The following is a 25000-nucleotide window of genomic DNA, read 5'->3' on the forward strand; positions in this document are numbered from 1 at the left end:
TTATATAGCCTAAATCTTGTTTCAACATCCTGCTAATTTCACACATCGCATTATGTTAATCTGTGTCATCTGTCACTTGTATTATTACACATACATCATGCACAGATGTAACACACATAAGGGCGAATATGCTCATTTATATTCACAGATACATTCTCACAGGGTGCTGCTGCTGCTGCTGCAGCTACAGATAGAAATGTGTCTTGCTTTAGGCAGCCTGTCAGGAGAGATGAAAGACAAATGGACTGAGACAATGATGAGATTATTGAGTCATTTATTTGTATGTAACATTCAAAGAGAGGGGCAAGAAAGACAAAAGAAATAGAGATGGGCTGCTGTCCACACCATGCTATTGTCTTTAACATCTAACTGTCCAACTTTGAATGAACAAAGAAATGTCAGCAGTGAGTCTTTTTTGTTCTGTTCATTCAAACTGATACAAAAATGCTATGCTATGTTCTCACACTCATCGCCAACTGTACCTGTCTGCTGTTTGGGGCTGAGCAGGTTGAGTTCAGTCAGTTTATCAGAGGTTTTTCTCCTGAAAACAGCTGCCTGCTGCTGCTCAACACAAGGTTGTGAGAGCTGTGAGACTGAACCAAGACAGTTGGGCTGAGACTGAATTGTCTGAATTTATTCATTGTTGCTGTCATGAGCCAAATCCTTTGACAAATTGTAAGCTACACGGAGTTATGCTGACTCGGCTTGACATTTACTTTTAACTTTAACTTCAAATGACAACAACTCAATGTCTTCAAGGTTGCAGCTTTTCTCCTGTTATCTGTACAGAACAGGAAACAACAAAAGTTTTCTAAATTCAGCCAGTCAAGACTGTGGCTTTTCTAACCATCCTAACCTGTGAGCAAAGACTTGTCAGTGACAACTTTATTGGTTTAAATTAATGCCAACAACACAACTGACGCAGCTGGCTTTCAAATGCTTAACACCTTTTGTAGTGTCGCTCCTCCGATTGATTGTCTTCCCACACCTGTGGTTCTCATCTCTAAAGTTACAGCAGCTGCAGCTTTAATGGCATGCCACTACCTCTCAAGTGTGTCAGGAGTATCAGGAAAGCCTCTTCCTCCAGCTCGACAGCCCCCTTCCCTCTTGGTGTCCCCCAGTGGATAATGACTATAAGAGGCACTAAGCATGTATTACGCATTAGCCATCAGCACAGAGAAAAGGAGTCCCATCTTAAGAGAACATCCAGCTTGACCCTGAGTCCAGATTCTTTTTGCTCATTTTTTGCCTCTGTGCGTTCATTTTTGTCTTTGTTGAGCACCTTTTAAAGGAATATTTCATCCACAAAATGATCATTTATACATAAGTTACTCACCTTGTGTTTCATTTATCCAGTCGTATGCTTGGTACTTCCCAAACCTTACTATTTAAAACACTTCTGCATACACAGCACAGGTTTACTGCTTGTCCATGTGTACACCTGTTTATGTAGGGGTGTTTTAAATAATGAGGTTTCAGCAAAAGGTGACACATTCCCCTTGGAACATGTGCATTTGTCCCTCCCTAATAAAAACACAACAGTAGCAGACTTTTACTTTGAAGAAATTACAGAGACATATACAGTATAAAATGGCGCATAAAATGCATAAATTGGTGCAAAAATATTCACCAGAATGCAGGAAATTAAGAGTTTGACACTCACATTTTCATAGGGGACGACCCCCAAACCTTCCTTTCTTATGTGTCCCCTCAATGTTGAAATAAAACCTATGCCCTTGAATATATAATTCGTCATTTTGTGAGCTAAATGTTCCTTTAATTTGTCCTTACCCCCACATGTGTGTGTTTTTTCTTTCAGGATCGTATCTATGTTTCCTGGGTTCTATGTTCCCCGCTTAACCCTGCAAAAAAAGGTTCTATGTTCCCGGATTACACAAAAAAGGGTTCTATGTTCCCCGCTCAACCAAGCGGGAAACATAGAACCCTTTTTGGTTGAGCGGGGAACATAGAACCCGGAAACATAGAACCGTTTTGGGTGGTAAGTGGGGAACATAGAACCCGGGAAACATAGGGATGACCCCTTTCTTTCAGCACAAACACAGCTACAAGTCTGACTTATTGTTTCAGTTTTACAAAATATAGAGCTAGCAGGAACCCAAAATACATTAGACACACACTTATAGAAATGTACAAATCTTTAATAATCTCTCAAAATATCAGGCAATGAAAATATTGTTTCACCACACAAAAATACAGCAAGAAAATATGTAACACATGTAAATTACAATAAAGTCTATCTACATGCAAAGTAATTTTTCCAACTATTTTTTTGCCCTTTTCATTAAAAGTTTCTGCCTGCCTTTGTGAATCACTGAAAACAATACTAATTTAGAGTCTTAAACTTAATTTTTAGAGATGACCACTTTTCTTTTGTCTAGATATTTTCTTTATGTGTGTGCCTTTTTCTGTAAGTCAAGTAATGACTGTTTTTCTGTCTCTCTGCTGTACAGACATGCACAGCAGGTTGACATCCAATCAATGAGCTGTCATGGGAGGTAGGCTATAGGACCTCTTTTCACTCAACCAACATTGTGGAGAAAGAGCTAAATTGACATGTTCCTGTCCATAGGGTGCTGTAGCCCCATGGGAAGTGTCAGTCAAAGGTCCACATTATAGGTGCTTAACAAAACCCTTGTCACGAGCAGTCAGTGGTTCTTTTTCTGTACCACACAAAGTCTGTATGGGGAAAGTGTTGCACTAACTTAGTTTGAGGTCTTCTTTATTTTGAGCCAGTAGATGTCCTTCAGTTCCATGTAAAGGTTTTCTCCTAGATGTTTGGATGTCGTCCCTCAAATTTAAGTAGAGATGGCCGACAAACACTTGTTCTCTTATCTTTCTTCTTCTAGTATTTGCAGGGATTCCTTTCAGGCCGCATAGTAACCCAACACATTCTCACTCTGACCTCGTCACATATCAGCGTTTGGTCATGGACTTTCTATGTCGACATATGATGTGCATCTTAGCCTGGGTGCGTTTGTTGTTGATGTTCTGGGGTGCTATGTTAGCTGCAGCCTGTTACTTGCATTGTGTGTTTTCAACTCTTTTGTTTTCACAGGAAATGTACAGTTTGCATACAGTCTCTTTCAAAATAAACGCACTGCATGGGTACAAAACTGTTTTTTCCTTCAACAACAATTGCAATTGCTCTTATTTCTTGGACTGCTGTCTCTTGCCTCATCTCTCCCACATGTGTATCTAAGTCACTTGTGTCGCAATGCTTATCAGAATGCACAGATCTGATTGGATGAGTAGCATCACGTGAGATGTTTATCACATGCTATTGGTCTGTGATTTCCTGGTCTGGTAGATCAGTGCTACAAGGGTCACACATGAGCGAAGTAGGCAAGTGACTATCACCTGCCAAGGTGTGTGAGTGTGGGCAGTGTGTGATGTAACGGACACAGAAAGCTAGCTTGCTAGCTAATGTTTCCTAGCTTGATAATAAATACTATGAAATGCAAGGTTATTGGTACATTTTCCATTTTCTTCTGTTGCATGCCTGTCTCATGATTCACTGCCAGCCAGGAAGAATCTCTCATGTGGGCAGATTGTATTTTTCATGGCCAGTATCATACACTATTGGTTGGTTAGACATGGCAACAATGACTGTCTCCTCCACAGATACTTCTTTGTCACCGGATGAGGCTGAGACTTTGTTCATCAAAGTTCATCAAAGTTTAAGTCCACATGATGGGAAGATACAAATTTGCTTTGCCACAAATATATATCCACCCCTCTGCTCACATTGAATGGAAGTGAATGGGAAATTATTTGCCGTTTTTAATTTTGCTCATGTGTGACTGTCCCCTAATCTTGCACCAGTTACAACAGAAACACTGTCAAAATGTAGTCTAAAGATTCTCAATCCTTTATCCGTTATCGGTTTGGGTCCGGACATGGTCAGTGAAAATAATGGATGCAGCTACCGCGATGTCAACCATTCACTTGTGGACTCTTGTCTTGAAGCCTCAAGGTCAGTATCACAGCCATCGCCATCTTGTGTTTTATTTTATTTTTTCTGAAGCCATAAGTGACCATACCATACTACTGTGGAAGAGCGAGGGATGGATCTGAAAGAAAAGCCAAGGATGCTGTCAGCAAAGTTAACCCTTAATAAAATGTAAATGGGTAAAATATATAGAAATTCCCCACCTGTACAGTTGTCATGCAGGGAGAAATAAGCTGTAGAGACCAAATCTGTTTACTGTTTATGTTAATTTCTGCTATAAAGCTGGGGACTGACTCAAGTGATCATTCAAGAACTGCAGTTTTTGCTTCACCTCTGAATTGGCTTAATTTTCAGCATAGGATGTTGCCACCTGGGTCCAGACAGGATGGCGTCTGGGTCTGGACCCAGGGGATGGAGAAGGATGACAAGTTAATGAGAGGAAGCTTGTTCATTTTACTAACAAGTGAGGTGTCATCCCCCCTCTTCCTCCCTGAAATTGACTACTGCCAAGAAGGCAGGTTAGTGTGTGTGTAGCCTGCGAGGCACTGCATCACTCGCTGCTGCTCTTCAGCTTATGGCCCTAAGTGCATGGAAAAAACTGATTGAGACTCAAGCAGATTAACATTTTTGTAAACTCTTATTTTCCTTTATCAAGACTATAGTGGCTGAACAGTGAGAGGAACATTTTCAAAAAGGTAATCTGAAAGTGAGGGGACATGCCCCCCCATCACCAGTGGATATACGTCCTTGCCCCCTTAAGGTAACGGTGTGCTAACAGTAACCTTCTGCTTTCATTGCTGCACTGTGGACAGACTGCAACAAAATGTTCTCACTTCTTAATTTTCTACAATTTCATGGTTGTCTCAGATCTGACACCTCATCAGGGTCCATGATTTCATCCACTCGAGCTTCTGGGAGATTGTTATGGCAACACTTTGTTTTACTGTCTGATATTAAAAGTCAAGGTACTCGAATTTCCCCCTGCTGTGGACCAGAGGGACTTGCATCTTAGTTGATTGCATCAATGACAGCAAGTGAAAACAAGAGCCGAACTTCCTCAGGGGTCAGAGTAGCAGGATTAAGAACCTCTGTTATGACCATCTATTTGTGTCAGAAATGAGAAAGTCATTCACGCCTCATGACATTGGTGAAGGTGTGAAGAGTGAATGTGTGAATCACTGCTGCAGAAACAGCAGACAAAGAGCTTTTCAAACCCACAATGCCTTCTGGGTACAAAGAACAAAAAGCAGTTCTATGAAAAGTATAAGTGACAAAAAAACATTGAAGTCACAGACAATAAGAGCCATGAATAAAAAACATTTTCAAGACCACCATCGTGTACAAAAGATCAGCGTGTCTGAGCAATGACTATGACTCTCAGCTTATTCAAGGTCATTTACTGATATTGCTTATGTCTGACATGTAGCAAACTCTGATATCTGTCATGCAGCCATTACATCTTGTTTGTGAAGATGGGGTTTGTCTTCAGTTTGGTCTTGATAAAGTAAAACCTGGATCACTGTTTGATCACAAAAACTCATTAGTTGCCTTATCTGTATGCTTCAGATGAAAAGGCCTGTTGCAATGAACTTAAATGGGCGATTATGTTTAAAGCTGAAAGTCAGATCCTTTGTGGGGACAGAAGCAATAGTTGTTTTTTGTTTGTTTTGTTTTCAAAGGCAATAGTAGGTCTGCCATTTACGGAAGTGTATTGCATTCACTTGACAAATAAAAAGAAATCTGTTTTATTGAGTAATTTCTTCTGTTTTTTGGAATAATTTTTTTATTTTTCTGTTTTTCGTGGTAATTTTTTTGTTTTGTTTGTCGACTTTACGCAGGCACCTTAAGACTTTGAGGTTGTTCAGACGAAAAGCCCATTCAGATCTGCTGGACATTGCAGTGTTTCTCCAGAATCAGTTGGACACATATGGCAAGCTCCATGGATACAAGATGATGCATCTGAAATGCATTCAGGCTGGCTACGTGGTGACTCAAGTAAGGTGCCTGCGTAAAGTCGACAAACTAATGATAACACCATCTATATGACTTAAAGACAAAAGTATCTCCCAGTGTCTCAAACCCAAAACAAAGTAAAACTGGATTAAACTAAACAAGCGGGTCATGTTTGCTTCCATTATATCGAGCTCTCAAGAAAGGAATAAAAGCATCTGTTGTTCTATTGCTCTCTTAACTGAGAAAAAAAATTCCCCGAAAAACAGAAACAAAATTACCACGAAAAACAGAAAAAATTACTCCTAAAAACAGATTTTTTTTTATTTGTCAAGTGAATGCAATACGCTTCCGTAGCTATTTCATTGCCATGCAAGTAGTAATGTTACAATTTCAAGAAAGTTTCTGATAAGTAAGGTTTAGTATCATTTATATTTATGTCATAATTATGGGAAAAGAAAAAGGCAACAGTGAAAAAAATAGTGAAACTTGCAATAACAGATTTTTTTGGGCACTTGGAGGCAGCGAACTGAAGACTCAAAAAACAGCACGCACATACAAAAATGATAAATACTGGGTGCTGGACGCCATACACCATTGGTTGTATATATAAAGGTGTGTCTCCTTATCTTGTTTATGTCTGATGCCCAAAACATCTCATGTGGTGATTAAAATCTCCAAAAGGAGCTGCTTCTGGTGTGCTTGCCTGTTTTTGTATTTTCGTGCTTGGATGCAGCAGAAAAACAAGTCATGAACACAACACTGAAGTATCATCACCTTTTAGGTTAATATGGTGAACTTGTTGATGAACAGTTGCTTATTTACACATTCAGCAGACACAGCGCAACAGTGGCTGTTCTAGCCTAAATGGTGCCCTGGGCAACACCCCCCTATGGGCCGCATTTTCCTGATGGAACCCGACCCGAGTCCGACGCAGTTTGTTACCTGACATAGTTATTGTAATGGACAGCGTGTAACATGCTGCTCACACAGCAGCACAGTACAGCACTTTACACACACTCAATTGGAGCGGAGCCTGTGTTGCGTTCAGGCGTTGTCACATAAATAACAAATTCCAGCACTTGAATAGGCCATACCACAACACAGCAGCGTGTCAAGTGGGCTGAACCCGAACAAAAACCTGTGACTGCAGTTTGTTTTTAGAGCTTTTTTTGTTGTTGAAATTGCAATGAGAGCAGTGAAAGTGAAGCAGAAAAGTAAAGTTGCAGCCCGACAGCTAAACAATGAGCTGAAATTCATTATACAGCTCAGTAACGCCAAGAGGAGCTGCAGATTCAGTTAACGCATGGTGATGAACCATTAATGGTTCATCACCATGCGTGACCCTTTTCATATTGTCACATTGTTTTTACATTGTCATAAACTGCTATTGTATAAATACCCCTCCATATAACAGCACTGTGCAGGCATGTGTCAGAAGAGGGGGCTGCCTTGGATACGTGCATGTGTGCAACATTTAAATGCACATATGTAGGCCTAATAATGTTTAGAGTAAACTGGCTGATGTCATTACTTGAGCTGTGTCCCTTTTTTTCCATGTAGCCTATTTTAGGTGGTTTTGGACTATTTAAGGCAAAGAAATGTTCTATTTTATTTCATTTTCTGAGCTATGATTTTATGATGACCAGTTATATTTAGCAGTTCCTCCTTTAGCCGAAGGCAAGGCATGCAGTCATGTCAGGATACTACAGTAGAACACCATCAGTGTTAATTTCACTGATAAAAACTATGATGAAAATTTTTCATCAACAACCTTTTTTCATGACGAAAACAAGACGATGGTAAAAATAGACCTTGATAATAAAAACTAAGTTTTCACTCACTTTTCGCTTACAAGACCAGACATGACAAAAATGTTCATGGTGGACTATCAGACATTGAAAGCCAAGAACAGCTGTGCTTGTAATCATCTTTAAATGCCGCATGAGCAATAGGCTGGTAAACTCGAGCAAATACTCTGCACCAGGATGTTTCGCTAGCCAGCAAAAACACTCACACCGACCGGAGCAGCGTCAGCCATTGGCATGAGTTGTGAGCTGTAGTTCAGCAGTAAATAATTAGCCGTGTGTGTCTGACTGTGGATGGTGGAGCTGCTGAATGAATTTGTGGAGTTTGTTACTTGCAGTGGCGTAGTTAGCGGCTGTTAGCGGCATTGAATGGCAGCGGAGCAAGCAACCATCCCTGTGGGACCCCACTCAGTCTGGACTGTCTCAGAAAGGTTTATGGGTTGGTGCTGTGTGACAGGTAGGTATGAGTGTAGCTGTGCTGTAATTAGACTGAACTGATCAGTTTTCTCTGACAGAGAAAAAAGTTAAGTTTAATCACCAACTCTTTGAAACATGAGTTTAAACCTCCAGATGAACATATTACAGATTGAGAAAGAATTCAGGCTTTATTTAAGTTATTTTTCTGCTTCATTACAGTGAGATAGATAGGTCAGAGTTTACAATGAACCTGGGTACAAATAGTTGTTGCATTTAATTTATTTGTGGTGTCAGAGTTTTTGAGAGCACAATTAAAGAGATGTTGAGCTTTGAAATGATGATCAGTAAGTGCGTGCTTGTAAATCACCCCCTGAACCTGTCAAAAAGTGCTGGAGAAATGACAGTTTGTAAGCGTTCAGAAATTATTTGTGGTTGTAGAAAAAAAATGTCTTAATGAAATCTGTACACAACTTGTCAACTTGATTCTAATTTCTGATACAAGAATTAGCCTATTTGGATTTGTTTAAAGATTAAAAAATCATATAGAAAACATGTTGACTAAAATGTCATGAATTTTAGTTGACTAAAGCTAGACTAAATCTATGCAGGATAAATATGACTAAAATGTATCTAAAACGAATAGGCATTTTGGTCTCAAGATTAAGACTAAATCTAAAATAGCTGTCAAAATTAACACTGAACCTGTACCTAACACAGATATGAGTGTATGTTTTAGTAAATATTTTATCAGTATAACAATTCCATTAAAGGTCTAGTGTGTCGGCTTTAGTGGCATGTAGCATGAGGTTGCAGAACTGAAACTTGTCCCGTGTGCCAAGGGTATGAGAACCACAGTGGCTGAGGTGAAAACATGAAAATGTGAATGGCTCTATCTAAAGACAATGTTTGGTCTAGCCATTCTGGGTTACTGTAGAACAACATGGCAGACTCTGTGGAGGAACTGCTCTGTAATGGCTCATTTTAAGGTAACAAAAACAGGATTGTTATTTTCGGGAGATTATAAACCACTGAAAACATAGTTATGAATATTACATACCATTTCTGCCAATAGATACACCTACATCCTGCACACTGGACCTCTAGGAGAATATAAAAAGCATGTTAAGTAAACAAATATAAAGTCAGACTATGAGGTAGCTTTGAGGAACCAGCAGCTAATAATGGTGTTTGAAGACAAAGAATTTCAGATTTGGGACTGCTGAAACTGCTGTGAACTCCAGATATTAATAAGGGTTGGATTACAAGCTGCTGTGCCCAGTAAATGCAATTAGATAACAGAAAGAATGAAACCTTGCAGCCCTGTAGGTCAGGGGAACACTGACAGATGCCTGAGACAGAGAAGAAGTAATTCAATGCACGGTTCATTTGCAGCTCATTACAGTGGGAAGAGAGGTGTGAAGCTTCGTGACGGCTGTGTTAGTCCCTGCTGCTGCAGCAGGTGTGTATGTGTGTGTGACCATGTGGGAAAAATAAGGGGAAAGTGTGAGAAACACACTCCCTCTGTACTCTTTAAGAAGGAACATATTCTTTTTTTTTATTTGATGTTGTTAATGCCCTCTATGAGATATCATTCCATATGTAGTATTCACAGTTTTTATATTTTGTATTTTTAGATGGTTGAAATGAGGACAGGAAAAAAGGAGAGAGGAGGAAAGAAGCAACAACTTGCTGAGTGCTGTCGAGATGGCTGAGAGGAGTGGCGGAGGAATGAGAGAGTTCCAGCACAGAGTGTTGAGATGAGGGAGAGAATCTGGAGCTGCAGAGCTGCGATAAATGCAGACCGCCGACAGCGTGGCCTTTCTATTTCAACACCCCTGCTTTTCATTTCATTCCCCGGAGGACCTCGCTGTCTGGCCTGAATGTCCCATAATCTCACCAGGGGGTCTTCAGCTTTTAAACAATGACACAAGTCTGTCTGAGCACACGCGTATTCACACTCACACACACAGGATTTCTGCATTGGCTTCAGTCCAACTCTTTTGCTCCTTTAGACAGCTAAGACAGCTCTAATTATATAAAAGTGCAAATAGCTATGGTGGTTACAACTGTCACTGTGAACAGAGCAGACCAGAAATCCCTGTGTAATGATACTGGGTGTCACTGTCACACTCCTCTGTTTACCTCCTTCTTTGTATTTCTCACTCTGTGCTTTGGAGCTCCTCTTCTGCTCTTTAATCTCTCTCAAGACACTCCGCAGCTTTTAGGGCTTTCTATTTTCTCTTTACTGTGCCGCTCACTCACTGTAAGACAACGCTAATGCTTGAGGGGCACCTATATACCCCTTTTTGATAGTCATGAGCTGGATTGGCTTGGCTTGACTTTGCTTGGCTTGGCTTGGCTTGATTTGGTTTGATTTGGGCCATCAGCCCAGCTCAACAGGGATTTGCGTATCCATTACAACAGGGCTACCTTCTTTAAGATGTGTCTTAAACTGATGATGGCTTGTCTTGAGTGATGACATTCAAAAGCAGGGTGCTGATCCAGGCTAAAGTTCCCTTTTATTTTTGCTGCATGCATTTTTCCATCACACAGCAGGGCAGGTTAAAGAAGTTTACCTGTTGGAGGTGAGCTGTCCCGTCCCAATCCCACAAGAATGACTCCCGTCCCATCCTGCTCCCGTGTTGTGTTTCAGTTCCAATAAAAAAAAAAGTATATATATGTATATATGTATATATATATATATATATATACATATATATATATATATAGTACATGGATCACACAATACCTACCTTAGTTGAATATAAACCCAAATATGACATCTAATGTTGTGTTTTGATGTTTATTGCCTAATTATTTTAACATTCACTCCACCTGTTGTGATGCTGTTCAGAATGACAAACACATTTTATTTCTGATGTGGTCAGACAACACGTCATAAGAAGAACCAGTACTGAGAGAGAAAAATGTAGTTAAAGTATTGCAGTAAGAGTAGTGTTTGGTTCCTCTGACTGATATTATTATATATGACATCATGAGATTATTAATAGCCTACTGAAGCATCAGTGTTAGAGCAGCATGTTACTGTTGTAGCAGGTGTGCAGTTAAGTTGGTCGTATTCGCTCTTTTTGTTGAGATGGTTTTAGAACAAACCCGGCACACCGGCTCATCCAAATTACTGGGCTGCTCTCTGTCATTTGGTTTAAATCCAAAACACTCCCACACAGGGGCCGTGGTGTTTGGTTTAGGAACAAGTTCCCTTCTCTTACGCTCAGCTCTGTTTTCTCCTCCGCTTCGTCTCCCCCTCGCAAGATCGCACTGTGTGTGTGTGTGTGTGTGTGTGTGTGTGTGTGTGTGTGGCCCATAGCCCCGCCTCCCCCACAGAGACAACGACACTCGATGACAAGAGCTTTCCCTCCGTTCATTACGCTAATGAACCAACTCACCTGGCTGCCAGACGATGCATGGCAGTGAACGCTCTTGTTGTCCAGTCTCTTTGGTGGAGAGACGAGGAAAACAAACACGCATGAATATGGCAATTAATCCCTTTTAATTTACCGTGCAATTAACCGACTCGCACATCGCGACAGGCCTGTCCTGCCCGCTCCCGCTGACTTTTTTTTCCCATCCCGTCCCAATCACGTGAAGAATAGTGAAACTGATTCCCATTGTTCCCATCCCACTCCCAAAAAAATGTCAGCTTCTAGTCTGTAGCTCTTCATCAAACATCTCACTCAGTACGTTTACATGCAGCTTGAGAAAATCGAATTATTAGCTTAGTCCAACTGAAACTGGACTATCCTTAGCTCAACTAACACACCTAGATAATCTGATTGAAAATCGAACTATCGGTCTTTGTCAGTCACGTGTCCTAACTGGCAGACACGCCCCCAGGCGCCATTTTGGTTGTACCGCGGATGTAAAAACAGAACTGGAACTGGAGTAGCTGTCCGGGGAAGTCGTAGTTAGTAACGTAAGCAGTTAGTAGTGAGTTTTTAAACTGTTACCCAGTCGCCGAGCTGGAGAAGAATAAGAAGGATGAGAGGATACCGTACAGGGACAAACTTATCAAGGTGACCAGGGACCGGTATTTGGCTAAATTGTCGACAATCAATAACATAGATCTGTACGACCTCACAGCTAAAGACTGGAGCTCCGACGCTACATTACTGCCTCCAACTTCATCACTGGATATAACAAACTACCTCATTTACGGTATCAGCGCTTACACATATGAACAGTTCAGAAACCATAAATCTCTCGAAGCTCACGGACATTTCACGAATGGCTGGGTGCAGCAACTGTTCACATTTCGACCGCAGGACTGCGACAACACACTCGTCACTGCAAAGGTAAGCTAACTTGGCTGTAATCAAGTGAAGTTATGGTTGGTGGTTACGGTTAGTTTGCTTGTTTTGTCTGATTTGCTTTACTTATTTTAATTGTGGGCATAAAAGATTCATGTGTATTATATTATTGTGAAAAATGATCTCATTCACATCACAGGAGCTAGAAAAAAGTGAAAATGATCTAATAATCCTACCCCTTTTTCATACAACATAATTACTCAAGCATCAAGCAGTTATTAATCATCTGGTTTAACCGACATCAGCTTGTCTAACCACAGAAATAAACCTGTCAGCCTGTCATCGGCCTGTAAATCAGAAACTGTAATAATGTAGACAACCTTACAAATTAAGCAAAATATAGGAAATGCCACACGCAAAGACGATGTTCACTGTTGATTGGCGATTCGACCCACAATACACTGCGGCTGTCACAAGCGTTACGTCACCTGACAAAGACCGATTGCTGCATGTAAAGTCTGACTGGAGTCGGACTATACATGCAGCAATATCACCATAACACACCACTTTTTCTTTCACCCAGAAGAAAAAGGAGATGACATAGCAGCAGTGCAGTAACTCCCGGAAAAACAAATAAACAAGCACCATGGCGACTGAGAAGCAGAAGATGCACTTCTGGACGGATGAGGAAACTACATTCATGCTCCGACAGCTAAAGGAGTTAAACATTTTGAAGTTTATGGATAGTAGGAAAACGCAAAACGCAGATTTATTTAAAAAAGTTTCTGAACAAGAACCGGAACTAGTTCAATACGCACTATATTAAAAAGGACACAGCATCGCCTATCGAGGCGGAGTCAGACGCACTTGGTGAGAAATTTGATTTTCTCTTCTGCATGTACACTCAGACAAGACGAGAAGTCCGACTTGACTGATTAGCCGAGCTTTGAGCTTAGCTCGATTACTGCGTGCATGTAAATGTACAGACTGTGGTTGTTTCTGCTTTTACTTTTCCTCACTGCCGTATTATTAGACTTGCCTTAATTGAAGAAAAGCCTTTAATAAAGTGAAACAGTAAAATAAAGCAGATAGTCAAACAGGACACAGGAGAGGAACTAAACTCCAAATCACAGAAATTCAGTTAGAAGCTACATAAATGATAGACTAACTGACAACCACAACAGTTCTCCTACATGCTCGGCACACAGGAGAAGTTTCAGTTGGCAACCTCACCGCTAGATGCCACAAAATCCTGCATACAAGACATTTAAATGCTGGTGTGACAAAGCCTTAACACAAAGTGTAATGACAGTGAAGACTTTGTGTGTTCATCACAGGCAATATCATATCTCAGAGTATATTTTGATGAAGCATGGAGAAATGATTGATTTGTTTTTTTTTTCATTTGACCACAAGAACCAATCATTATCTCTGAAACCACTGACTGAACAGGGATGAACCCCTGGGAAAATTATACATCTCATCAGTGCAGCCAAGCAGTTTCAAAAAGACACTGATTGGCTGAATAGGGGTTCTGCCGTTACAGGTCAGACACAACGTTATTGACCTGTTATTGATTGACTCCATCAGCTACAGAGGATGACTGTGGAGGATGTTTACTGTCATGAAACAAAGGGAAATGAGGCCACAGGAGATGACTGGAACATATTTCCAACGTTTGTCTCCGCTCTGACTACTGCACGCTCTCTTAGTTCCCTTGTGGCTGTCTATACACACAGTAGCTCTTCACTTTTTCATGAATAATCTTTCAGCAGCAGGCCTGCATGAATAAGACAGCCAAGTGAAGAGGTGGATAGAACAGGAAACGGATAAAGAAAAAGCAAATAGCGTATACGAGAAGCTGATCAACGTGGGTTGGAAAACTGAGCTTTGAACTGAGAGAAGAAAGAGAAGAAAGAAAGATGCAATGGGAGAAGATGACAGAGCAAAACCTCACAGATAGCATGACACAATTTAATACATAAAAGGATGAGTGAATGGAGAGTTAATATCGAGAGCAGAGCATCAACAGTGGCTGCCAAAGGATCATGAATACCGGCTGGATGCAGCCACATGTGAGCTTGCATCTGCCTGCCTCTGTGTGTGTTTGCACAATGTTTGCCTGTTCAATATACTCCAATCAATGGCCAGTGATGAGAAGAGGACAAGCGGTCACTCCATCAGTTCTTTGTCTCAGTCTGTTGTTTAACCCAGCATGTCGCATATAGATTTGTCTCACCGCCTTTTATGTTTAAATCCACATTTTGAGCCTCTTCATCTTTTACATTTCTCTGCCCCTCACACACATCTTTCATTCTAATTCACTCCGTCTGTCAGCACACGCAGCCTCCTGGAGAACAATATGAGTCATAAAAGTGTCAGTGTCTTTCAGTATGTGGAGAGAAGCTATTCAGTACGTGGCCATACCTTTCCTGCTTTGTGTGCGAGCCCATGCCTGCACGCATGTGTGGGTGTTCAAGCTTGTTAGTTTAAAGACTGGAGCTAAAGGTCAAGCATAGCGAGCCTACGAAACAACTCATCAAACAGCAACAGGCAAATGACAATGCTTGCGGGGCAGAAGCAAGAAGCGTTGTATTGTGTTATTTTCATTTTGATTTAACTTAGAAGAAAATCTGTTTTCAAGCTACAGTATGCAACTACTATACTATTTAGCCGTCAGTTAAAATAAAATGTTAACCTCCTGAGACCTCAGCTTTTGTTTGGTATCTATTTTTATTTCTCAGCGCTATTTGGGAACGTAGGGCTTGATAAGTATGAAATCTAAGCATTGTCCTTGAACAGGAAGTAGTTTTTTAGAAAAAAAAAAAGATGTCCTCAGGGTAATGGGTTTATTTTTAACGGTCACAAGTGCATAATGAATTATAAAGCTTTTTATTTCAATACCTGAACATTGTTGAGTAATGTGTTGTAACTGTATGGGTCAGAGGTCACTGTTCAAGTCTCAAACTGTTCAAAACTGTTGCAAATAATGCAATACATCTAAAAGCCTTGTGATTTGTTAGTTTTTTAACTTTGTATTAAAATTTCCTTGATCCATAGTCCAATCAATGGATGTCCTTTCTGTCTGTGGGAAGAGCCCAGTCTCACTCTGATGTCGTCAAAATCTGGCGCTTGGGCAGTGACTTGCAGCCTCAGAAACCAACAAAAAAAAGCATCCTTTAACATTGGCATGATATGTGGCTGGTTGCCATAATAGTTTAAACGGGGAAACGCAGCAGAACAGGGAGGGCAGGAGGGGTGGTGGATGGGTGCCTAACCCTGTTATTTTTTCTAAACCTAACCAGGTGTTTTTGTTGTCTAAACCCAACCATGTGTTTGTTGTTGAAGGGAAAAAAAGGTCATTTCACAGCATTGTACTGTTCAAACGTAGTGCGTTTATTTTGAAAGAGACTGTCAACAGTAAATTTCCTGTGAAAACTGAAGTGTATCTTGAAAGAAGACGATGCATGTAACAGGCAGAACTTGACACGGCGTCCCAGAACATCAACACCCAACACACCCAGGGTACCTTGCACGTCGTATGTGAATGTGGAAAGTGCATGACCAAACGTCGATATGTGATGAGGTCACAGTGTGTTGATAGGAACAGTCTGTCACACTGCCTGTGTGAAATGCTGGGATAATACAATAATTTAGTCACAATGTCATCAAACAAATACTTCCTAATTAACACCATTTTAGCTCGTTACTGTTGCTAAAATTGGTCACATTTGTTGCCATATCAAACTACAGATGTTATTTAGCACAAATAAACAAGTTCCAACCATAACATTTGATCAGGTTTTGTATGTTGTCCACTTTTGTGTCAGGATCAGCTCCAGACTGAGCATTAAAGTGTCCACAAATGAGGACAACAGGTCTAAGTTAAGCTAGTCTCTATATACAGACTCTACATTCAGTGAATGTAGAGTCTGTAGGCAAACCCTGGAGATCTTGCCTCTAGAAGAAGAGCGGAAGAGCCCTGGTTTCCGGTTGTAGGCTGTTTGTAGTCTGCGTGATATTGACCAATCATGTTTGAGCCGGCTGCAGTTGTTGCCAGGTTAAACGCTCCGTGCGGTGAATTAACGAGGCGGAACATAATTGGCGTCACTGCAAACTCTGAATCCATCGCAATGGTTCAGCATATTTACTTATATATAAACGTAAGTCGGAAACNCCGTCTGCCGGAAGTCAGACGCCGAATACAGCCGATGGGTTGAATGAAGTTAAGCAGAATGAAGTTTACGGTGCAGGAAACCCAAAATATAATGTTTATGTAAATGTAAGGTTGAAGAGAGGAGCGAACAGAACTGACATTGGTGAGTCAGTGTTTATTAGTGGCAGTGGTGTGTCATTATGGTAATACATTTTGATATTTTCTTAAGTTAATAATAGACTGGTGCCGACATCACAGAGAGGCCCAGGTGGTTCCTGCCGTACATTACCTTCGTTCTTTGTCTGATGTCTCTGTGGACTTCATTGGTCCTGTATTTTTCTAGGCTGCTTTAGATACTGCATGCTTGGTTTTGCATTAGTTACATGCTGTCAGTAATTCCTGCATGTTAAAGATCATTTAGCTATTTCTGGGCAATCTCACCAGGAAGTCATTCAGGGGAAATGTTTCAAAATGATCACAATAGACTCAGATATTGTCTCACCTGAATATTGATATAACTGTTACTTACTTTGAACGGCGTGCACTCCTGTATTGTGACTTTAACGCAAGTGGGGAAGTATTTTGTGGGTCCATTTTTTGGGGGCTTTAAGTTTAAAATTAAAATTCATATACATCCTGCTTCTCATTCTCTGCTTCAGTGGAGTGGACAGTCAGTCAGTCTTCGAGTCTGTATAGACAGATACACAGTGACAGTCAAACCCCAAGTGATTAACGTCCTAATCCAGAAAGAAAACATTCTGCAGGGAAACATATGACAAGCTTTAATGGCCATTTGACTGGCAAGTCTATTATGCCAGTCATAATCTTACAGAGAAAAAAAAAAGAGAGCATTGAGCTGAAGGTCATGTGCAAAAAATGGGAACAGTAGAGGTGATAAAAAGTGAGTAACAGTAATTAACACATTATCTATCTGAGCAGAAGGTTTACAGTTTAAGTGATGAGTAGGATTTATTTGTCAGCGCTTGACTGATTGTGATGTAATGTATGAAAATGTAATTAAAATTGATTTGCTCTGGGTTTGTGCAAGGGGAGATCAAGCATCTAATTGATGTGGGTAACACTATAGTCTCCAAAACAATGAATCCTTTTCTTAAGTGTTAATTGTGTTTATAATCAGCAGCAGGTGGTTATAGTTAGAAATGTTTTCCACTGTATCACAGCCTGGAACAAACACAAACACTCATCCGCCAATATGGATCAATGCTTAGACCTGCTGTCACTCTCAAAGACATCATTTCTTTCTCTTAATTGTTTTGTACACATTTTAGCAATCAAATACTTAGGATAAAGACTCAAGACAAAACTTAAATCGACCATTACCTGATGATTTTGTTTGGACCACAGATCATTTGACAATCTAGAAAGCAGATTGACATTTTCTCCTCGAACAGAAATGTCAGGAGCCTGCACACAGCACTCGAGTCACACCTTTCTTAAAGCTGTGTGTTTAAGATAATGTAGTGTACACAGAAAAAAATAGATGTTCTGCTCTGAAAGTACAGACCTGCACACACACACGAATGGCAGTGATGTCAGAGGACTGAGTCATATGAATCATTTCATGCAGTAATGCACCACTGATTTCATAACGCTACCGAGAGTGTGTAGCCTACATCTGAACGTGCTTCTGCATGCAGAGGATACATAAGTAATGGAGGAGAGTCGACTTGACATCCAGTGTATGGTCATTACAATGATGGGCCGTCTCCAAAGACTTTTCTGGGAAAAAAAGATTCACACACACGCACACTCACAGAATCAGACAATGACACAGTGTAAGGATGTGATTTCTGCAATTCCTCCACTTCTCTGGAGTAAATTATTGATTCATAAAGTCATGATGATATGAGGTAAGTCTGATAAAAATATTCTAAACTCTCTTAGATCTTTGTCTCCTTCCCAATCAATGTTGTGACCGATCCAAGTTGCTGAAGTTTCTCCATAGGTCATATGATATCACTTGAGCCCCAGAAGCTATGGAAAAAAACTAGTTCATTCTCTGGATCAAAGACTTTCTTACCTGCCGTCCACAGAGAGACTTTGCCAGGGGAAACATGTCAGATGTGCTCACTGTGAGCACAGGCTGCCCGCAAGGACGTGTTCTCTCCCCTGTGCTATCCTCTCTGTTTACTAATGAATTTATGATCAATGAGAATTTTTTAGATTGTTTGAATGTGCTGATAACATGGCCTTAATTGGTATGTTACATCAAACAGACCCATCAGGTGAAGCTGCCTACCTGGCTCACACTACAGCCGCTCAAACATGGCGTCACATCAGCAAGTTAGAAATTAATGTGGCCAAGACTAAACAGCTGATTATCTGCACAAAATAAGATCTGAAGACAGAGGCAGTTTCACCCAATGGCCAACGTGTTGAAACTGTGGAAATTTTTAAACACCTTGGTACAGGTCTGGACTCCCTCATGAGCTTCTCTGGATATCCTGAGTATATTTTCAAGAGACGCTCACAGCGACGTTATCTTCTTGGGAAGCTCAGTGGCTTCAGTGTTAGCCAGCAGATTTTAGAATTAGTGTACCACACTATGGTTGAGAGTGTTGTAATGTTTCACCTTCCTGTCTGGTACAGTTACATCCAAGAATAAAAACTCTCTAGACATGCAACATGCAAAATAGTTGGCGAGACACAAAAGTCCTTGACCCATCTCTTTACAGAAAGGACGGGGAAGAAAGCGAGGAGCAGCTTGGTAGATAGCTCCCAGCCTCTCTTTAGCCAGTTTGAACTCCTGAGCTCCGGGAGGTGCTATAGAGTCCCTCTGGCAACTAAAATTGTATTTAAAAGTCCTTCATCCCAAGTGCCATCAGTATCCTCAACTCAGCAGAGTGACTGATGGGTTTGTTTGGTGAGCCGAAGACAAATTTCCACCCATGATGGACAACGATATCTTACTATATAATGACGAAAACTATGGGTGTGTAAGTCTGTGTGTCTGTTCTACGTTTTTCTCCTCACTGACTTGGTCAATCCATGTGAAATTTGGCACAGTGGTAGAGGGTCATGGGAGGATGCGAATGAAGCAATATTACATCAGTTGGCCAAAGGGGGGCGCAATAGCAACCGATTGAAATTGCAAATTTTGAATGGGCATATAGCATGCCCCCTATGTGGTAGAGACATGAAACTTTGCACAGAGATGCCTCTCCTCATGAGGAACATAACTTCCGGTTATATAGATTTTCCGCCATTTTGAATTTTTTGAGAAACACTTAAAATCGATCTCTTCCTAGGAAGTTTGACTGATCTGCATGAAACTCGGTGAACATAATCTAGGGACCAATATCTAAAGTTCCCTCTTGGCAAAAGTTGGAAAACTNCCCCCTTTGGCCGAATGTTTGTTTCGGCCACTTTTATTTTCGTACTATCAAATTCACAAAAACTCTGTCTGAATACATTGCTCTTCTTAATGGGTTCAGTTGACTATTTAATCTGCAATTTCCTATGACCTGTATCCCAAACACACACCATGTGAAACTGTATGTGGGCAACTGTGCACTCAATGGGTATGGACTAGTATTATTATATTATATATTCTATTCAAACTAGTAAGTGAAGCTTGATTTTATAATATTTTATTGCAGCATTGAAGCAGTTTGGCAGAAAACTTGGTTTCAATTCTTTCTATAACCTTGAATAGTCATTATTTAATAAGCAACAATCCGTTTTAAGGTTTTAAGGTTAAGTGAATCTGTTTCATCAGGACTGTGTGAGAGTGGAGGGATTATATTTAAATGACAAAATAAGCAAACAACCCATCTACACACTAGCGTCTACGCCTCATGTCTGCGCTCTACTACGACCAATTCAGAGAGGACTCTGAAAGAAGAAACCACTCCGCCTGCTCAGTCTGCCTGCCCTCTGCCATCTTGCTTCAACCTGCCCGTCTACATCGACTCTGCCTTGAACATGCAGTCTATTGCCAGCACCTAGCTCTTCAAATAAACTCACTGAACTCTTACTCTGCCTCTCGAGTCTGCTTTAGGGTTCCAAATATTACTACAAACCTTAACAAATTCATTTTTAGCATATTTGAATTTTAGGCGGGATGTGTATGCCTCAATATATATTATAAATACAGCCTTGAATCAGCTGTAGGAATGCACAGACATACCAGGTTCAGAAATGTCTTGCTTTTCATCACACAGTTTTATTCCAAAGAAACCCAACAAACATACAGCACTCAAGAATCTCAACATCAACTGTATATAATCTGGTAAAATATACAATATTTTTTTCTGTGTTTGCATGTGAAAGCTTTTCAGTCTGAATGGTCTTGATTGTTTTCTTCTTCCAGGGACAGCTTCCATTAGTTTCTCTGTCACTGCCTCCTCTCATTATAGTCACCTAATTCACTGCATGCCATTGATTCTTTTTCTTTACAGAGGAAAAGTAGTTGAAAAAGTATAAACATCCATCACTGACAGTCCAAACGCATTCTCACTTCTATATGTCCAGGTGCAATAAATTAATTTCATTTATTTGATTCCAATCAACATTTATCAAATATCACAATGTCTGCTTTTATCAAAGGATTGTGTGGTGATATAATATAGAGACCAGAATATAGAAACTGTTCACAAATGCAATGATAAAGCAATACTTGAGGTGTCCTAACATACAGTTGGCAAGAAGAAAGGTTGTGTTCAAATTGTCACGTTTTTAAAGCAGAGTCAGATAAGGTCTGTATCACCAAGCAGCTCTAAACTAAGGTGTGGTACACCTCAGGAATGTTGTTGCTATGGTTACCTGCCTTATCTTACTGTATGATTTTTAAAAGCACTTATGAGCCAATTGGAAACAAGTATTTTCTATGGCAAGGGTAAATAATTCTCCTCCACTTGTTCTAAACACAATACAGGACCTTTCATAATCAAAGCTTAGCATTTCAATGGCTAATGGAAGCTGTGCCGGCTCAGGTAGCTACTCTGCTGCCAGTCTGATCAGAATTAGCCAGTGTGTACGTATATGTAATCTAATCTATTAAATAAGGCGCTGAGCAAAACATGATCACACAGTAACACTAGCCACAATATATACTGCTATAAACCCTGAATTTACCAGCATCATGTACTGCAGAGAGAAACATGTATACACATGCAAAACAGCCACAAATGCACACGTACGCACACGCACATGACGCACAAATGCACAAAGACACAAATAAAGGAGCAGTGTGGAAGATTTAGGGGGATTTAGTGGCATCTAGTGGTGAGGACTGCTAGTTACAACCAGCCGAAACTGCTCCCAGTTAGAATTCCTTTAGTGTTCATTGTTCAGGAGGTTTTTACCAGGAGCCAAAGTATCCACAGAGGTCTCTTTCTGTCCAAAACAAATGGAGCAGGTGATTCAAACAGGAAAAAACACTGAATAAAGCAGTTTCACGTTATAAATCAGTGTTTCTATTATACTGTTTGGCATGCTGAAGACGGGTCCTGCAAATGTGTGCTCACCTATCTTCTCAGATAACTTGTGTCTTTTTTCTGATCCAGACTTTCAGGAGGTTTTTACCGGGAGCCAAATTATCCTCCTTGAGTTGTCCTCCTCTACAAATCAAATGGACGCCATGATTTAAACCTGTAAAACACTGAATAAAGCAGTTTGTCATGAAGGGGCTGCAAACTTCGGTGGAAGAACCAAAGATGTGAATGGCCCTGACTAGAGCCAGTGTTTCTGTTGTTCATTCCGGGCTACTGTTGAAACATGGCGGTACAACATGGCAGATAACATGGACAAGGACCCACTACCTATAGAGATATAAACATCTCATTTTAAGGCAACAAATACACAACAATTTCTATTTTCAGGTGATTATACACTAAAGAAAAATGCTTCTTATATTATATTATATTTCTGCCAATATATCTCCCTATATCCTACACACTGAACCTTAAAATAACATTTATATACAAAGAGGTCAGAGGTTTTGTACTCAATGCTGGCTATATGTTTGCAGAAAACCACATTGCAGGGAACGAGTCACATTTTTGTTGACTAAGAAGCTGATAAACTGCAAGCAAACCATTTAAAAAAAATACAAATAGCATACAGAAAAAGATTACAGCAGACTTTTTCCACAAAGCTGTTCACTCGTCACAATTTATCCATTTAAATTAAGTGAAGAGAACAAAGGTGAGAGGGAGCTCGACACACAAAAATACATTTTTACTGTAATACAGAAAAAAAACATGATACTGAATCAGTGCATTGTGCTGTTTAATTAAAGCTGTAGTAGGTGAGCTTTTATCTGAAAATTCCTTTCATTTTTTCCACACTGAACCACAATGTGTGTTTGCAAATAGAGAGAAAACTCTGTAATGCCCGGTTTACCCACATAAACTTGAGATATACCTGCAGGAAATCTTCTCCACTGGCTTTAAATGTGTCCTCAGTGGCATTTTTGGTTCGGAAAAGGAAATACATTCTTACATTTAGTGTGACACATGAAAGAAGGAAACTGTGAGCGTTCCTGTGTCTGTTGAGAAGCCTTGATGTTTGCTGAAAGTGGCTGGAAAGGCACTTATGTCACATGGCTGGATGGAGAGAAAAACAGGGCTTGTTGAACAGCTGGGCGAGTCATATAGATACACACTGAGATATGAAAAATAGAATGAGTGTTCATGTCGTCCTGGGAATGGATTTTTACATTACAGCTGCAGAAAAGCATCCATTTTTGCTTTTATGATCAGCTAATCCAATCCCTGTGCTTCCACATCTGTAGTCTTACATCATGCTATTCCTCCATAGCTTCTCTTTTCACTTCCTTAAACGCCTGATGTTCATCACTCTATAGCTCCTGTTCCTGCGGAGCTATGGATGCAGGGGAGGAGGGCGTAGTCAGGGCAGTGACGGTGGGAAGTTCAGCCGAGGTTACGATGGAGGTTAGCCTGGAGACTGCTGTAGTAGCGGTGGGTCCGGTTCCTGGGCAAGTGGAGAGAGGCTGACATGTAGGGGTGGAACGGTGAAGGTCTGCCGCTGTGTGGGAGGTGGGCGAGCCTGGAGCGTGAGGAGAGATCTTCAGAGAGAGGAAGAAAAGAGTCATGGAGGAAGGGAAATAAAGGAAGAAGGCAGCAAAATGATAGAGGATAAAACAAATGATGGGTGGCATGTTGATGGAGAGAGGCGGGAGGGGAAGGTGGAAAAATAAGTTAATTCACCTCCAGGTTACCTAGATGAGTATACGTTGTGTTTAAAGCACACGTTTCCAGCCTTAGAATATTTGTTACTAGGCAGCGAGGAAACAATATGATTCTGCAAAAAGGTGAATAATACAAGCCTATAATAAGCTGTTTTTTTGCAATAATTACCATGAACTTGCTGCAGCCTTTGTTGCGTTTCCCCTCATTATTCCCTGTCAGCCTCCCAACAAAAATATAGTGATTTTAACTGTGTGTGAGGAAAGTCATCTCCACAACCTGTCAGCATTCAGCAGCAGATTAAATTTGTGTGTGGAGTGTTGCTGGGAGGTCTATCTGTATTTCTCCATTTAAAAAACAACCACAAGAAAATATAGGGAAAATAAAGTTCAAGTTAGAATCCTTAACAGTTTTATGAAATTAAACCTTTGTATTTAAGTGTGTTGTTTTTATTTAAGTGTTTATTGTTAGTGGCGGTGTCCGCCCTTCCCACACTGGATTTAAAACCCAGATAAATTAAAAATACATTTTCCCAGTTTGAATCTTGTTTCCCTGTGTTGATTGTCAAAAATGTCAAAAAATCAGCATTGGAGCATTTTTACATCAAAATCCCTGGTCTCAAATGTTGATGACTCATCCTGCACTCAGGGGCATTTACAAAAGTTCATCCAATCAAATGAGACTTTGGGCAAATAGACACTGCAGTCAAATAAACACACACTACACCTGAGGGTTGTAGTAGCTAACAGAGCTATATGGAAAGAGGTAGGAGGAGATGTGTGTAAAGTTATTAGTAAGATAAGATAAGACTAATCAGCAAAACTTTTGCTTTTATTAAAAAAAAAAAAAATAGCTAAGGTCTTATTCATTCAGCCTCATCTTCCTCCTGATCTAACAGTGAGGAAGGTGTGTGGAGCCAACAGTCCACTCCGCTGTAGCTCAGTATTGTGCTAAACTCTAAGCCCACCCACACACGAGGGTTTTGCAGGAAACAATGCAGCATGTATTCTAGTATAATTTGATCCCATTGATAACAGCCCGTTTACTGTCCACTGAGTTTACACCTTATCAGAGATGTAGCAAGTAATTGGTATTAGGCTGTACTTCTAAATTAATGAGTGACTGTGTCGGTCACTCTGTCATTTTCTAACCTGTATCAAGAATTGTTGGCTGGGAGGTTAAACTGAATGAAATCCTGCCTGAGAATAAACAGTCATGCTGGAATGTGAACCAGTAAACCCTCTGGGAGTCAGTTGGTC

The 25000-nt window shown here is 40.4% G+C and overlaps 1 protein-coding gene across 1 annotated transcript in view; it reads right to left on the minus strand.

Moving 5' to 3' along the window:
• Positions 1-23169: 23169 nt before the first annotated feature.
• LOC126390499 (somatostatin-like receptor F_48D10.1) overlaps positions 23170-25000 on the minus strand; it is an 8972-nt gene continuing 7141 nt past the window's right edge. Inside the window, exon 5 of the mRNA XM_050044833.1 lies at positions 23170-23620. Within this exon, the coding sequence (XP_049900790.1) occupies positions 23393-23620 (228 nt within the window). The 3' untranslated portion in view covers positions 23170-23392. The remainder of the gene's footprint in view (positions 23621-25000) is intronic.

This window comes from Epinephelus moara, chromosome 5 (genome assembly GCF_006386435.1).
Source record: "Epinephelus moara isolate mb chromosome 5, YSFRI_EMoa_1.0, whole genome shotgun sequence".
NCBI classification, from domain to species: domain Eukaryota; kingdom Metazoa; phylum Chordata; class Actinopteri; order Perciformes; family Serranidae; genus Epinephelus; species Epinephelus moara.